Raw genomic sequence first — 16500 nt, forward strand, 5'->3', positions numbered from 1 at the left:
TCTTGTAGGCAGCAGAAAGAAAGAGAGGGCTGGGGAAAGTCTAGACATGGTTTTCTTCAATTGTCCTCCCTTCATCCGGGCCCCTCGCTCATTTCTCCCCTTGTCATGGTGGACGCTTGGGCCTCAGACTGACAAGGAGCCCAGCGACGGTAGAGTTCAGCCCCCTCACTTCTCAGCTGAACATACAACTGCCTCACATTCCAAGTGGAGCTGTTTTCAAGTGGCTACAGTGCTGGCAATTCATGACTCCCGGCATGAAGTCCGGGTTTCCTCCTTGGGTCAGTTGCAAACTTCACCGAGACACCGAAGCAACTGTGCCCTGGTACTTCTGCACCGGCCCCTGCCCGGGCCCACACCAGGAGGATCCCAGCTGAGGTCCCCTCCCTGCACCCAGCGCTCTCCTCCCTGTTCTACTACTGGGGGAAGGGAACAGCTCACCTTCTCTGGACCCTGCCAACCTGGCAGGCTGAGGCACAGGCCAGGCGGTGCAGCCTAGGGTGCTGGTGGCTGCGAGCCTTCTCCCCCTCCCTGAAGCGTGGGGTGGGGTTGCAGCAGCTCACAGCCGCCCCTGGGCACCATGCATGGAGATACCACTCTCCACTGAGCCACCGTCTGCCCAGGACCTGTGGGGGTTGGGGTGGCCTCGGGCTCCCACTGGCCCCACTGTAGCCAGACACGGCTTGGCCGGCCACCCCCACTGCCGGAGGGCTGTGCATGCCCCATGGGCCTCTGAGGGAAAGGAGGAGGGATGTGGGCCAGGGCAGAAGTGGGGAACTTGGTGGTGTAAACACAGCCCTCCCTCCCCAACCTTGTGCCTGCCCCTTGCTGCACTGCATTCCAGAACCACTGGGTGCCTCTGCCCAGCACTGTGTTCTCGGGCCTGGGGTGGGGATGAGGGACCTGGAGCTGCAGCCTGAAGGCAGCCCTCACTGGCCTGAAACACAGTGGTTGATCAGGGAGGGATGCGGGGTGCCAAATTCCGTCTCTCTCTCTCTCTCTCAGAGGGCCCTGTGTCTGGGCAGGCGGGTGGGGCTCAGGCCCCGCTCACCATTGTATTGCTGCCTGCTCTGTTGCTGCTGAGGCGGCGGCGGGGACTGCTGACCTGGCCCAGGCCCCTGGCCAGCCTCCTGCTCCTGGACCCCAAGCAGCAGAGGAGCTTCCAGCAGCCAAAGCAGCAGCAGTAGCCAGCTGGGGGGCGGCGGTGGTGGTGCCAGAGTCCCAGCTCCCCTCTGCCATGGCCCCGCCTAGAGCGCCCTGACACAAAGTTCCCAGCTCCCTGAGTGGCTGGGGACTTCTTAGGTGCCTCCTCCTCCCCACCGCCCTAGCTTCATGAATCGCAAGTTTCCCCAGAGGCAGCAGCTGCAGGACGCAGAGCAGGAGTCAGGGAAGCAGGCTGAGTGTGACTCAGGCTGGACAGAGGGCACCACCAGTGCAGAGGAGATCTCCCTGGCAGCAGGGGGAGTCGCTGCCCCCTGGGGAGATCTCCTCCATGCCACCGCCGGTGCCCTCCATCAAGCCCGAGCCAGAGCTGCGCTTGGCCCACTCCCCTGTCTCCTGCTCTGGATCCTGCAGCTGTCGCCTCCGCGAAAAATTGGGATTCATGAAGCGTGGACAGCTGGGAGAACCGGTGGCTCCAGTGCTCCAGGGTTGCCTCCTGCCTTCCTGGCCCTGGGCTGGATGGCTCCCAGCAGGTGGGTGGGCGGGGCTCATGCTAAGGCAAGCAATGCCACCGGTCCCCCGCCCACCCCTGGGTCGCACACAGGAGTGGGCCTCCTGTCTCTGGTAGGCAGGGGTAGCGATCACCACCGCTTGCCTTGGCCCCAGCCCCCGCCCGCCTGCAGATCGCACAGGGGAGTGGGCCCTGTGTCTCTGGTGGGCGGGGGAGGGCTCCGGTGTAGTGATCAGCACCGCTTGCCTTAGCCCCAGCTCCCGCCCACCCCAATGGTTCACAGGGGCCTGGATGGCGGCTTGCGCTGTCCTACCCTGCCTTCAGTATGCAAATTAGCCGCCATCTTTGTTAGTGGTTAACCGCCATCTTAGTTGGCAGTTAATTTGCATATTGCCCTGATTAGCCAATGGGAAGGGTAGCGGTCGTATGCTAATTACCATGTTTCTCTTTTATTAGATAGGATAGTACTGGAGTGCGGGAAGCCACCCACTGCTGATACTATCATGAGAGTGCACCAAGGAAAGTGGAAGGCCGATGGAACTTGGGTGTTAGCAAGCACCATTGTTTGTTTTGAGATAGCGGTGGCTTGAAGCAATTTCCTGACCTAATAGCCCCAAAGTAAATGTTTACTGGACCCTACTGATCTTTATTGACCTTAGAGTCTGCTACCTGTTTGCCATGCTTTACTGAGGGCAAGATGTGTACCTAAAATTGAATAAAAAGCGGATAAGGCCAGGTTTCAGTGTGCCTCTCCAAGAGAGAGGTCTCCACCTGGCCCCCACCCCTTAATAATTCATATTTCTTGTCTAGAGTTTTCATTTGTGTGTCAGCTCCTTCTTCATATCCTGAACCCTAGCTGTGCAGGTCACAGTACTGGAGGTCCTAGCAATAGCTATTAGCAAGAAGAAAACATAAAAAGCATGCAAATTGGAAGGAAGTAGTAAAACTGTCATTATGTGCAGATGCTCTGATATAGTACATAGAAAACCTCTAGGACTCCACCAAAAAACTGCTAGATTTAATCATGGATTTTGCAAACGTTGCTGGATACAAAATTAACACCCATAAATCACTAGCATTCTTATATACCAATAATAAACTCTCAGAGAGAGAAACTAAAAAAAAAAAATTAATGCCATTTGTCACTGCAACAAAAAAAATTTCAGAAACTTAGGAATACATTTAACCAAGGAGGTGAAAGACCTGTACTCAGAAAACTATAGAACATTGAAAAAAGAGATGGAAGTGGACATAAACAACTGTAAGAACATACTATGTTCATGGATTGGAATTATTAACATCATGAAAATGTCCATACTACCCAAAGCAATAGATAGATTCAATGCAATCCCTATTAAAATACCAATGGCATACTACACAGGTGTAGAACAGACTTTCCAAACATTTATATGGAACCAAAAAAAGAGCCTGGATAACTACAGCAATCTTGAGAAAGAAGAACAGAGTTGGATACATCACAAGACTAGATATCAAGCTATACCACAAAGCCACTGTGATCAAAACAGCTTGTTAGTGGCACAAGGACAGACATATCGTTCAATGGAACAGAATAGAGAACCCAAGCATCAACCCAAGCCATTATGTTCAATTAATCTTTGAGAAAGGAGATAAGAACAACAATGCAGTAAAAAAAAGTCTCTTCAATAAATGGTGTTGAGATCACTGGACAGCTATATGCAAAAAAATAAATAAATAAATGCAACTAGACCACCAACATACACCATACATAAAAATAAAATCAAGATGGATAAAAGACTTAAATGTAACACGTAAAACCATAAAAATCTTACAAGAAACCATAGGCAGCAAAATCTCAGATATGTCTCATAGCAGTATGTTTACTGATACAGCTCCTAGGAAAATGGAAATGAAGGAGAAAATAAATAAATGGAACTACATCAAAATAAAAAGCTTCTGCACAGCAAAAGAAACCATCAACAAAACAACAATATGCATGAGAGAACATACTTGCCAATTATATATCCAACTAAAGGTCTGGTGCATGAAAATTCATGCACTCGGGGGGGTCCCTCAGCCCAGCCTGTGCCCTCTCACAGCCCGGGACCCATTGGGGCATGTCCCACTGCCAGTTTAGGTCTGATCCCTGGGGGATCAGGCCTAAGCTGGCAGTCAGACATCCCTCTGGCAGCCTGGGAGACCTTGGGGGATGTCCACCTGCCGACTTAGGCCCACTCCCTGGGGGATCAGGTCTAAGCTAGCAGTCAGACATCCCTCTGGCAGCCCAGGAGCCCTGGGGGATGTCCAACTAATGGCTGTTAGTTGGACATCCTTAGTGCTGCTGCAGAGGCAGAAAAGTCTCCCACCACTGCCACTGAGCTGGCCAGCCATTAGCCAGCTTCTGGCTGAGTGGCGCCCCGCCCTGTGGAAGCACACTGAACACCAGGGATCAGCTCCTGTGTTGAGTGTCTTCCTTCTGGTGGTCAGTGTGCATCATAGGGACTGATCATTCCTAGTTGTTCCTCCCTTAGGGTCAATTTGCATATTGCCCTTTTATTATATAGGATAAGGGTATAATCTCCAAAATTTATAGGGAACTCACACAATTTAACAAAAGGAAGATAATCCAATTAAAAACTGGGAAAAGAACCTAAAAAAGACACTTCTCCAAACTGGACATACACAAGGCCAAATGGCATATGCAAAAATGCTCAAAGTCAATACTCATCCAAGAGATGCAAATCAAAATGACAAATGAGGTACCATCTCACACCTGTTAGAATGGCTATCATCAACAAATAAACAAACGACAAGTGTTGGCAATTATGTAGAGAAAAGGGAACACTAGTACACTGCTGGTGGAAATGCAGATTGGTGCAGCCTCTGTGAAGAACAATATGGAGTTTCCTCAAAAAATTAAAAATGGAACTCCCATTGACCCAGTGACCCCATCTCTAGGCATATATCCTAAGAAATCAGAAATACTGATCAGAAAGAACATATGCACCCCTATGTTGATAGCAGCATAATTTATAATAGCTAAGATTTGGAAACAGCTTAAGTGCCCATCAGCAGATGAGTGGATTTAAAAACTGTGGTACATGTACATCATGGAATACCATGCAGCAGTAAAAAAGAAGAATCTCTTACCCTTTGTTTGAGACAGCATGGAGGGTCCTGGAGAGCATCATGCTAAGCGAAATAAGCAAGTCAGAGAGAGATAAATATCACATGCTCTCTCTCATATGTGGAATCTAGTAAACAAAATAAACCAGTGATGGCGAACCTTTTGAGCTTGGCATGTCAGCATTTTGAAAAACCCTAACTCAACTCTTGTGCCGTGTCACATATAGAAATTTTTTGATATTTGCAACCATAGTAAAACAAAGACTTATATTTTTGATATTTATTTTATATATTTAAATGCCATTTAACAAAGAAAAATCAACCAAAAAAATGAGTTTGCATGTCACCTCTGACACGTGTGTCATAGGTTCGCCATCACTGAAATAAACTGATGAACAAAATAGATCCAGAGACATAAAACCATCGAATAGATTGTCAAACCTCAGGGGGAAGGGAGGAGAGCATGGGGGCCTGGGAAGAGATCAACCAATGAACTTGTATGCATATATGCATAACACGTGGACAGATAATAGGTTGGTGAAAGCCTGGGGTGGGAACGGAAGCGGACTGGGAGATGTCAATGGGGTAAAGGGGAATATATGTAATACTTTGAACAATAAAGATTCTTTTTTAAGTTATATAAAAAGATCTTACTATTTCCTTACTTTTTAATATAGAGACTGGCTTTAAGCATCTAATCTTTTTAAAAAAAATTAATTAGTTCAATTATTCCCGCTAAAATTTTGATAACCTTAATGAAATATTAATTATGCTTAGAGCAACCCAGTAAAACCTGGAAAATATTAAAACCAATCTTAATGACACTTTTGACTATCATCCTCGTGAATATTTTCTACTCACCTCCTTCAACTGTATTACCAACTCTAAACATGTTAAATTTTTTGAAAGGTTATGCTTGAAAAGCCTCAAGAAGAAACATCATGGAAGTGTCCAAATTTTTAAAATTCTTCCTTGCTAATGTTCTATTAGAATTCACCATTGTAACTGCAGAGTTAGGAGAGAAAATGCTGACATCACAGACACATTTTAACTCAAAAAGGCAATAGTGCAACACAGACAGTCCTACAGGGAAAGCAAGATGTAGATCACAAACAATGAAATTTTATTTTCTAGAAATCGGTTGTCTAATTTCTTTAAAAACAATTTCCAGACATGATAGCTAATGGCATGCATTATAGGTAGAATAAGTCACTTATTCAATACTAATGGCCCAATGCATGAATTTGTGTACATCAAAAGGAAATTAATTAGAAGAAAGATCCATGCAGTACTTATGTTACTGCAAAAATTACATGTCATAATCTATATATATATATAAGGCTAAGCGACTGACTGTATGTCAGCCAGAGCTTTATATGTATCATGCATGCATGAGTCAAGGTTTATTTTTAAATGACCAGTGTGTGTCATATGTACCGGCCGGTTGGTCGGCTGGTCGGCTGGATGGACAGTTGGTTATTTAGCCTTTTATATATATAGATATATAGATAAGCCATTGGAACTACCAATTACCAAAAGGCACCTGCTAGTAAGATGGTCCTGGAAAGTAATACGGAACAGCACCCTTTGTACCTAGCTTCTATACCACCAGAAATCTCCTTTTCACAACTTCATTCTGGCAGTTTTTAGGCCAGTTACATAACAACTTTCAAAGGCTAAAGACCACACAATATATGATTTTTATAATAAGAATAGTTGTTATTGAATTTATTTTAAAGAGAAATCTTTGACCTGGCTGGGTCAGATGGTTGGAGTGTCTTCCCATTAACTAAAGTGTTGTGGGTTTGGTTCCCAATCAGGGCGCATGTGCAGGTTTTGGGTTTGATCCCATGTCTTGGGAACTGTCTGGGAGGCAACCAATGGATGTTTCTCTCTCACATCTATGTTTCTTCCTCTCTCCCTTCTTCTCTAAAATCAACTTAAAAAGTAGAGAAATCTTCAATGTCTGAAAAACTATAATGAAAACTCAGAACTAAAATTATTTTAAAATAATTCATATACAGCAACAATGTCCAAAAAGTTGAGAAGGAATGCAAAGAACAGATAATGGTTGGCGGGGGGGGGGGGGGGGGGGGGGGGGCGCGGGGGGGGGGGGGGAAGAAAGTGCCTATTTTGCTCTAAGAAGCAATGGAAAATATTTAAGAAATTTCCTTATGTCTAAGAAGTCCATTTTCCCCAATATCAAAGTAAACATTAAAGCATTTGAAACTATAGTGTATAGAAATAGATACTTTACATTTTCTAAATGAGAGTTCTAAAGCTCAAAAGAGATTGTCAATTGTGAGGTTAACTAGAACTTTTTAAAAGTTTAAGAGAGACATTTCCTTTTTATCCAAAAATGAAAACAAAATTAAACAAATGTAATATCCTCTAGTAATAAAAATAACAAAAGGGAAATGAAAAATACTAAGTATCATAAATTAAGCATAGGCTAAAATAGATCCTCATCAGGTTAAAACCTTTCACTTATGTTTAAGAGGAAATACTAAACTTGCCAGAATAGGAAATATTATATTTCAACAGTCCTTGTTTCGGTAGGTGAGAAACTCATTATGTCAATACCCCCCCCACCCCCCCCCTTAAAAGGAAAGAACTTATCTGGGATTGGAGCAGGAGCGGTGATTCTTCTCCAGTCCTTGCAGATGAGGCGCTCATCATGTCACAGCCCTCATTCCTCCTTAAGATAAGATGGCATGGGCATGCTGCACATCAGTAAGGTTAGCACAGCTGCCAGATTTTTTTATGGCCACCCTGCACAGGTTTTTGTTTTCACAATATCTGGAAATGGCCTAGGGGGAGACATGAGATAGAACACAGGTACATTCAAAATAAAGGAGTTGCGGCCTTCACAGAGAAAGCATCATTGTTAGCCACACATTCCCACTTCTTTATATGGATTACAGTTTTTCCTCTTCAGAGAGCTGGCGTATACACTGCTTGGTCCTTGGGATCCTACTTCATGCTCATTCACTAAGGTAAGTCATTTAGGGACTGTGATTAGATTGCCAGAGCAAAGGGGAACTTAGAATTTACAGTTTGGATTTTCTCAATGATGTCAAAGGTGTGACAAGGTCCTAACAACAATATCATCTGTTGCCTGTACACTTGGTTCCATAAACATAATAAACTTACACGTGGACAAAGCCATTGTTGACTCAGCTATTTAAATTCTAGCCAATCTTCATTAGTTAGCAATTGCTCTAGGCAAATTTTAATGAGGCAGGCATGGGTTGTACTTGATTGAAAGGTAGGAAAGTGCTAATGATTGAAGCACTAGAAAGGTACTATTTCAGTTGCACATTAATTAAGGTAGAAACAGGTCTTATTCTAAAGGACCATCAAAGTACCACAGAAAGTGTCCAATTTAAAAGTGTCCATTTCTGTTGAAAATAATTTTGTTTTATATTCGCCATAAGCCATAATTACTTTGTTCAATGTACTTTACCATCTCCATTAAAAACCTATATACTTTCTATAGCAAGTGTTTGAAGCACATATTCTACAATCTTAGTATAAGTCTCTCAGGCTAGATTTGTTAACAAACTAAAGGTACTAAACTGTGATATATACAGAAAAGACATGAATTTGCAAATTGAGTTAACAGTGGTAAGTAGAATATGGTTGTAGAAGTGATTAGTTATACAATTGTAAGAAATTATTCATATATAGCTAGAAATAAGAACAGAGTTTCCAAAAAAAACCATCCAAGATTAAATTGGATATAAATTATTCTGAATCATGGTCACAGAAATCATTTTTGTATAATATGGGATTCTTAAATAAACCAGAAGAGATACCTCTAATATGATGTGAAAGAGTTCATAAGTCTTCTTCAATGTGCTAGTGTAAAAAGCTTCTCATTTTCCTAGTTACTACATAATAAGATTTATCCACAGATATTGGTTTTGGTGTCTAGCAGCAAACCCCACTTTGGATCCCACAGCCTTACCTCTAGGTTCAGTGCTCTTTCTTTTCCAAGAGGAGCAAATGCAATAGGCAATCCGTGGTCACTTGCTAAGGACCGAAGGTCAAAATAGTATTTGGCATAGACACTGACGGAAACATTAAGACTAAACTGTAGTAGATAAAAGTATTGTCTTTCCAGTTCACTTCTAGGCAAGAAGGAAAACACAAAATTAATACAGGGCAATTTTAGTCAACCTGGCTATCTTCAAAATTATCATTCTAAACTACTAGGTTGACTCTGAGTTTTGTTTTGAAACAAATAAAGGCTACCTAGCTGGACTAGTACACTAATGTTCAAATAGACATAGGCAAGGTACAGCTATTTGTCGTCCCTCTTGCATCCAGCTTTTTGAATTTTGGACAAGGGGAGGAAGTTACGTCTCTTGTGCTCAACTGCTGCTGACTATAGAGGCTTATTCATCAGAGTCCCATTAGTGCAGCTGTAGGTTCATGCTCCTTGCTCACTCACAGGGCCCCACTCTAGTGTTCAGATGGAAGGAATGATGTACTGTTCCTTAGCCCTGAAGAACTTGCAGACATTTTCACCAGGCCCATAACAGGAAGGTGATTAGTAAAGTAGAGATGTGCCAACAAAAGGATCGGGCACATCATCACAGTAACAAAACAATCCATTGAGAGCCACCACTAATATCTCTGAGGAAAAAACTCTTGGAAAATTATGAATACCTAACAAGGAAATGGAGGAAAATACAAAAAACGGAAGCATACACCATGCCCATGGATAGGAAAAATTAACATCTTTAAAATGTCATACCACCTAAAATAAAATTCCTATTAAGATATCAATGGCAGCTTTTACAGAAGTAGAACAAATGATCCAAATTTTTATGTGGAATCACCAAAGACCCTAAATAGAGCAATCCAGAGAAAGACAAAGTTGGAGGTATCATACTACTTGCTATCAAACTATAAACAAAGTTATAGCAATCAAAATACCAAGGTACCTGCATAAAAATAAACATATAGACCAATGGAATAGAATAGAAAGCCTATAGATAAATTAACTATGTGGTCAATTAATATTTGAAAAAGGAGGACAGATCATTCAATAAGTAAAGACAGTCTATTCAATAAATGGTATAGGGCCCTAACAGGTTTGGCTCAGTGGATAGAGTGTTGGCCTGCAGGCTCAAGGGTCCCAGGTTCAATTCCATTCAACGGCATGTACCTTGGTTGTGGGCATATACCTAGTAGGGAGTGTGCAGGAGGCAGCTGATCGATGTTTCTTTCTCATCAATGTTTCTAACTCTCTAACCCTCTCCCTTCCTCTCTGTAAAAAAAACAATAAAATATATATAAAAAAATAAATGGTGTAGAGTAAATTGGACAGATACAAACAAAAAATGAAACTAGACCACCTTCTTCCACCATATACACACATAAACTCAAAATGGATTATCAACTTAAATTCAAACTATAAAACTCCCAGAAGTAAACATAGGCAGTAAAATCTAGGACACTTCTCTTAATAATATTTTTTTGTTGATACATCACCTGCAGTATGTGAAACAAAAGAAAAAATAAACAAACGGGACTGTATCAAACTAAAATATTTTAGCACAGCAAAGGAAAACATCAACAAAATAAAAAGACAACCTAACCTACTAATGGGAAAACATATTTGACAATGATATATCTCATAATAGTCAAAATTTATTTAAAAAGTATACAACTTGCCAAAACCGGTTTGGCTCAGTGGATAGAGCGTCGGCCTGCGGACTGAAAGGTCCCAGGTTCGATTCCGGTCAAGGGCATGTACCTGGGTTGCGGGCACATCCCCAGTAGGAGATGTGTAGGAGGCAGCTGATCGATGTCTCTCTCTCATCGATGTTTCTAACTCTATCGCTCTCCCTTCCTCTCTGTAAAAAATCAATAAAATATATTTAAAAAAAAAAAAAGTATACAACTCAACACCAAAATACAAACCACCCAATCAAAATGTGGACAGAGGACCTGGACAGACACTTCTCCAAAGACTCCATACAGATGCTGATAGACATATGAAAAGACGCTTAGTATATTTAGTCCTCAGAGAGATGCAAATTTAAACCACAATGAGATATACTCACACCTGTCAGAATGGCGATCATCAATAAAATTTTTAAAAAGCTCGTATTGACCAAAATATGGAGAAAAGGGAACCCTTGTCACTTTTGGTGGGAATGTAGATTGGTGCAGCCACTGTGGAAAACAGTATGGAGTTTTTTTCAAGTAATTAAAAAATGGAGCTGTCTTATGATTCAGAGATTCCACTTCTGGGTATATATGCAAAGAAACCAAGACACTAATTCCAAAGAATATATGCACCCTATGTTCACTGCAGTATTATTTACAATCCCCATGCTATGGAAGCAACTCAAGTACCCAGACATAAAAAAGAATGAAATCTTGCAATTTGTGAGAGCATGGATAGACCTAGAGGGTAGTATGTTAGGGAAATAAGTTAGTCAGAGAAATACAAATACCATATGGTTTCACTTATATATGGAATCCAAAGATCAATATAAATGAGCAAACAAAACAGAAGCAAACTCATAGATACAGGGAACATTTTGATGGTTATCAGAGAGGGAGGAGTTTGGGGGGCTGGGTGAAAAAAGGTGAGGAAATTGAGAAGTACAAATTGGCAGTTATAAAACACTCATGGAAATATAAGGTAAACCCTGGGAAATATAGTCATTAATACTGTAATAATGAGGTAGGATGTCAGGTCAGTACTAAAAATATTGTGGAAAACACGTTGCAAAGCATGACTTTCTAACCTGAAACTAATACAAAAATAATATTAAATGTAAAGTCTTATTGACAAGAATAATAAAAATAAGTAAATTTTATAAAGGAGGGAAAAAAAAGACCAGAACAGGTAGGCAGCCCTAAAAATCCATAAAGATATTTAAAGTACGGTTGCTTGTGCATCTGAACTTATACAATGTTTGCCAATAACCACCAGAGAAATACATTTCAAATTATCACACAGATTATTAGAATAATTACACCTGGAAACCTACTAATTAATTAGAAAGAATATGATATGTTATAGGAAATGTGAATAGAAAAATGTATGTAATTTTGTTGTTGTTGTTAATCCTCACCTGCGGATATTTTAATATTGATTTTTAGAGAGTGGAAAGGAGGGAAGGAGAGAGGGAAGGAGGGGGAGAGAGAGAGAGAGAGAAACATCAATTATTTGCCTCCTACTCCCTTCCTATCACGTCCCTACTGGAATTGAGCCTACAACCCAGGTATGTGCCCTTAACTGGAATTGAACCTGGGACTATTCAGTCTGTGCTGATGCTATAACCACTGAGCCAAACAAGCTCGGACAAAATATATGTAATTTTATGCATAGTTCAGTTCTTTGCACACTCTAAATTTTAAAAACATTTCTTAATCTGTAAACTTTATGGGGGCAAATACAGTAATACAAAATGGTTAGAAAGTTCACCAAAACCTTGCAAACTCACAAGTCCTTGACTGTAATGCCCTTGCAGATTAGACAGAATATTGAATTTGATATATCCAGATCGTGCCAATACTTGAAAGCCAGAACAATGGCGCCGAAAACAATTCGTTTCCAGTTAGTTGGGCAAATGTCGATTTCAGCATATGTTAAAAGTCTTTCTATGTAAACCTGCAAAAGTAAAACACCAGTCTTTGATTCTAGCTCAGTTTAAGTGCTGTGATAATAACTATTAAGAATGACAGGTTTCGTCAGTTTCGACATGCCTTTTATTTTTAGGTTCTGGCCATGAGACTAGTTGGCTAGCCAAAGCCAGAGGCCAAGTCTCGGTTGCAAATCAGATACTTCTGTTGCCTATTTTCCCATGTGGAATTTCCAGCCCAATTTTTGGTCACAGGAATGAATGGACAAGTTAGCAAAGGACTTCCTGAAGAAATGTTACTTTCCCACTTGCAAAGGGCAGCCCGTCCAGGCCCAGTGCAGACACTTGAGTGCCCACCACATGCACTGTTTCATACCTGGCTGGTAGTTAGTGGTGATTTTACATAATCCTGGAATGTGTAAATCCCTGCCAACACTGAGCACATCTGTACCTTCTCTACACAGTAACTAGTCCCTTTGTGGCCCACGCTGAAGCTAAAACTTGGTCAAGACAGCCCCCCAGTGGCTGCTGTGCGGTGCCGCAGGACAGGTAGTGTGAACAGGCATGTTTGAATCAGGCGTTGACAATTGTCAAGTATACTTGAACTTAGTGCCTTTGTAAGAAACACACACGCACACCAAGGATAGTCCTTTCATATCCCCTAAGCCTCACATCTCCATCATGATTCTGTGAAATCCATCTCTGTCTTACACAACCTGAAGCTTGGTCAGTTCTGTTGGTTTCAGGTGGTAGCAGAGCTGCCAGTCTCTGTCTCCCTGGTTCTCCTCTAAACCTGCCAGATTGACAGCTCACATTTGCCAAAGCTCTTCAAACCCAACTGTATTTTAAAAAACAAATGGTTATTAAACATCATGTGTTCTTAGTGAAAGGTTGCACCAATCCTCCAAAGCTCCAAGTGCTCAGATATCGTATCCTACAAGGTTCAACTGTCTACTTGATGGAAATAGAGACAAATACAACATTGGAAATCACTTAACTTCCTGCGGTCTTAACTGTAGACTTGGTATGTACCATTAATCCTTCATTTATACCACTTGCCCTCCTGTGTCAGTGGAATTGAGATTTCTCTTCTCACTGAAACTCTTCTAGCAGTGAAGTTGATCCCATCCCACTTCTGAAGAACATCTCCCACAGTTATCTCTTTTTGAACACTTCCCTGTGGCCCAGAGACTCTCCCCAATATGAATGTATTTACGTGGTACCCATCCCACCCCCCACAACCCCTAGGATGCCTCCTCTCTGTTTGCTCACAGTGAATGACCTGAAACTGCTTCTCATCTCCCATCTCTCCTTCACCCACTGTAGTCTGCCCCTGGCACTGTCACTCGACTGAATCTACTACTGCTAAGGTCATCGGTGCATTTGCACATACAAACCAGAGCTCTTCACCCCAGCTCCCCACACCTCACGCATTCCCTAATGTCATGTGGGGCACTGCCATTTGCCTAGGTGCTTGGCCAAAGACGTCCAATTGAGTTAACCTCCTGCAATCTGTTAGCAATTCTTGTTATCTCTGCCTGTCACTGATAGTGAGGCTGCTTCCTAGTCTATTTGTCACTTATCACCCATGTCACTGTTACTGCCCGGCTTCTTGGCCTCCACTCAGACTCCCAGCAATAGTCATTCTCCCCAAAGCAGCCAGGATAGCCTTTTTAATCAAGAGCACTTCCCCACCCTGCTCAACTCTGCCAAAGTGTTTCCACCAAACAAATAAAAATGTCACTTCCTCCCATGGCCTGCAAGCTGCAAGGCCCAATCAGGTAGCACTTGCCCTTCTCGGTCCTCATGCCCTACATTCTCCCCCTCATTCCACACTCTGACCACACTGGCCATACCTCACTCTTACTCAAATACCAAGTATAAGTTCCCGTCTCAGAGGCTGGCACTTATTCCCTCTGCACATAACGCCAGAGCTCTCATCTTCCTCAGTTCAGTCAGGCCAGGGTCAGATGTCATCTCTTACAGAGGCTCTTCCTGATCACCTCTCTCAAGTAGCAAGCCCCTCTCAGCATGATATCACGTCACCCTGCTGTACCTTCGTGATATTTACTACTACCTGAGATATTCACCTTTCAACAACACTCAGTTAAAGAAATATTTATCTCTTCCTCAGTAGGACAGAAGCGCCATAAAAGCAAACACTTTATTCAGCCATGTCTCTCCTCTATCCTCAGCACTTAGGTCTGTGAGGATTCAGCACTGAAGGGAGAAGTCACCAGGAGTGGCTTAGCATGGTGGCAAAACCAGAGGAAAACAGAAAAAAGAAGGAAGATAAGGGAGGTTCCAGAAGGAGAGTGAGGTCGAAGTGCTCAATGCTGTCAAGAAGTTGCCATTCCATGAATAGCCACTGAATACCTGCTCTTGCCACTCTTCTATCTTCCATGCACTTTTTATCCATACGCTTTCTCAGCATTGGAATAGCTAATGCTAATTCCCTGCCTCCAGTCAGATTCACTCTCTAATCCCATATATTCACACGCTCCCTAGAGATGCCCCTCTGTCCCACAGGCGCATCAGCATAATGTGTCTGCAAAGGACCCACCCTCTTCTACCCCAGATGCTCTCCTTGCTGAGTTCCCTAGCTCTCCAGGTGGGAGCACCACTCCCGCCTTTGATCAGCTGTGCTCAGCACTCCAGAGGGCTGGCAGATACGTGGAATGGCCTGTGTCTAATCCAGTGCCCACTGAGGGGTCTCTATTCGGAAGCACAGGCTGCCTCTCCAAAATTCTGACTGAACACTGACGGAGGAGGCACTGCACTAAGTACTCTTCCCTCAGACCAAGCAGGAGACTTTCCCCTTAAGGATTGTCCGAGGGAGGAGTGATACAATCCCCATTCCTTCTCACTAGAATGGACCACTCATTCCAAATGACACACTCTTTCCACGGGAATCCTGGATGAATGACACAGAGGCCCTTACACAGCTGTAGCTGAGCAGACAACCAGCAAAGCCCTTTCAGGTCCTACTGGTACTAGAATCCTGGAAACATCACAGGCAGGCACAAGAGGACAGCAAGGACGGATGAACACCCATCATCCAAGGAACAGAGAACTTAGGGCTCTAGTTCTCAGTCAGGACACACATTACAACTGCCCAGGGAATGCAGCCTGCGACTCAGCTTAGACCTACACTGAACCTGTCACTGCCTGGGGCCCAGAAGGTTCTGTTATTGCCCCCATCCTGCCCCATCAGCACACCTTGTATGTGTGCCTGTGTGCACTGCGTGTGCCTATGTCTCCTGAGGTCTGGAGGGAGAAATTGGAAACCTCTCCCTCCTGCTGCCTTTGATAGCAATCGCTTTGTGGTAAGAAAAGCAAGAACATTTTTAATCATAGTGATTATTAAGCTCAAATGTGTGAACTTTACCACCTTTGATAGGTTTCCCTTAATAAAGTTCTGATAGAAGAACTATCTTACCAAAGTTGATATTGCATAACCAGCTGTTACGTCTATAGAGATAAAAAATGGGTGAATAAATCGGTAAATAGATTCAGGATCAGGATTTTGTGTAAAGTTTTCCTCCTGAACCGTGTTCTGCTGAAAAGAGAAAAAATGCAATGTAAGTATTCACTGAAGAAAAATGCTTAAGTACTTTTATGGCAGCAGTCTGCCACTTGTGCCCACGTGCCCCTTAAAATAATTTTGATTGGGTTACATGTCTCTTAGTCTTTTAAATATAAACAATGGGACCTTAAAAAACAATAGTGATTGAATACCAACACTCACTAAAGATAAATACAGGCACAACCTCAGAAACTGTATATTCCTTTCCACCTTCCCCCTTCAGGATTCAGTCTAAATGCAAACTATTTTTAGGCTCAAAAGACTTGCTGGTCGCCATGTCATACTTCTCTGCAATCAACTCTAAAAATGTGCTTTCAGTTTCCTGTAACCATCGGGCTCTAAGGCTGTGCTGTGCTGTGCAGGGTCACAGCCAGACCATGCTATAGAGCATGTCTGAGGAAGTGAGCTAAAAATGTTTCTGTAGTTCTAATTAATTTAAATAGTTTTTTAATTTTATTCATAGAGATCTTTCACATATCTGTTTATTTATAAACATTCGTATTGCATGATGCTAAAAATTATGCAATTAT

The 16500-nt window shown here is 42.6% G+C and overlaps 1 protein-coding gene and 1 long non-coding RNA gene across 3 annotated transcripts in view; both read right to left on the reverse strand.

The window, feature by feature from the left end:
- The window catches only part of LOC139021731 (uncharacterized), a 40021-nt gene extending 33189 nt beyond the window's left edge, over window positions 1–6832 (reverse strand). The window contains exons 1-2 of one of the 2 annotated variants that reach the window (XR_011473542.1): window positions 5636–6832; window positions 4799–4840 (exon numbers count right to left, since the gene is read on the reverse strand). This is a non-coding gene — a long non-coding RNA (uncharacterized lncRNA). The remainder of the gene's footprint in view (window positions 1–4798; window positions 4841–5635) is intronic. The other variant, XR_011473543.1, reaches the window with a different exon arrangement.
- A 641-nt stretch (window positions 6833–7473) lies between these two features.
- Window positions 7474–16500, reverse strand: part of LOC139017551 (cyclin-Y-like protein 1) — a 52846-nt gene continuing 43819 nt past the window's right edge. The window contains exons 8-11 of the mRNA XM_070426192.1: window positions 15824–15943; window positions 12247–12413; window positions 8745–8907; window positions 7474–7584 (exon numbers count right to left, since the gene is read on the reverse strand). Of these exons, the coding sequence (XP_070282293.1) occupies window positions 7474–7584; window positions 8745–8907; window positions 12247–12413; window positions 15824–15943 (561 nt within the window). The remainder of the gene's footprint in view (window positions 7585–8744; window positions 8908–12246; window positions 12414–15823; window positions 15944–16500) is intronic.

Source organism: Myotis yumanensis, unplaced genomic scaffold (genome assembly GCF_028538775.1).
Source record: "Myotis yumanensis isolate MYYU_CA2020_CCGP unplaced genomic scaffold, mMyoYum1.0.hap1 SCAF_1, whole genome shotgun sequence".
Lineage (NCBI taxonomy): Eukaryota > Metazoa > Chordata > Mammalia > Chiroptera > Vespertilionidae > Myotis > Myotis yumanensis.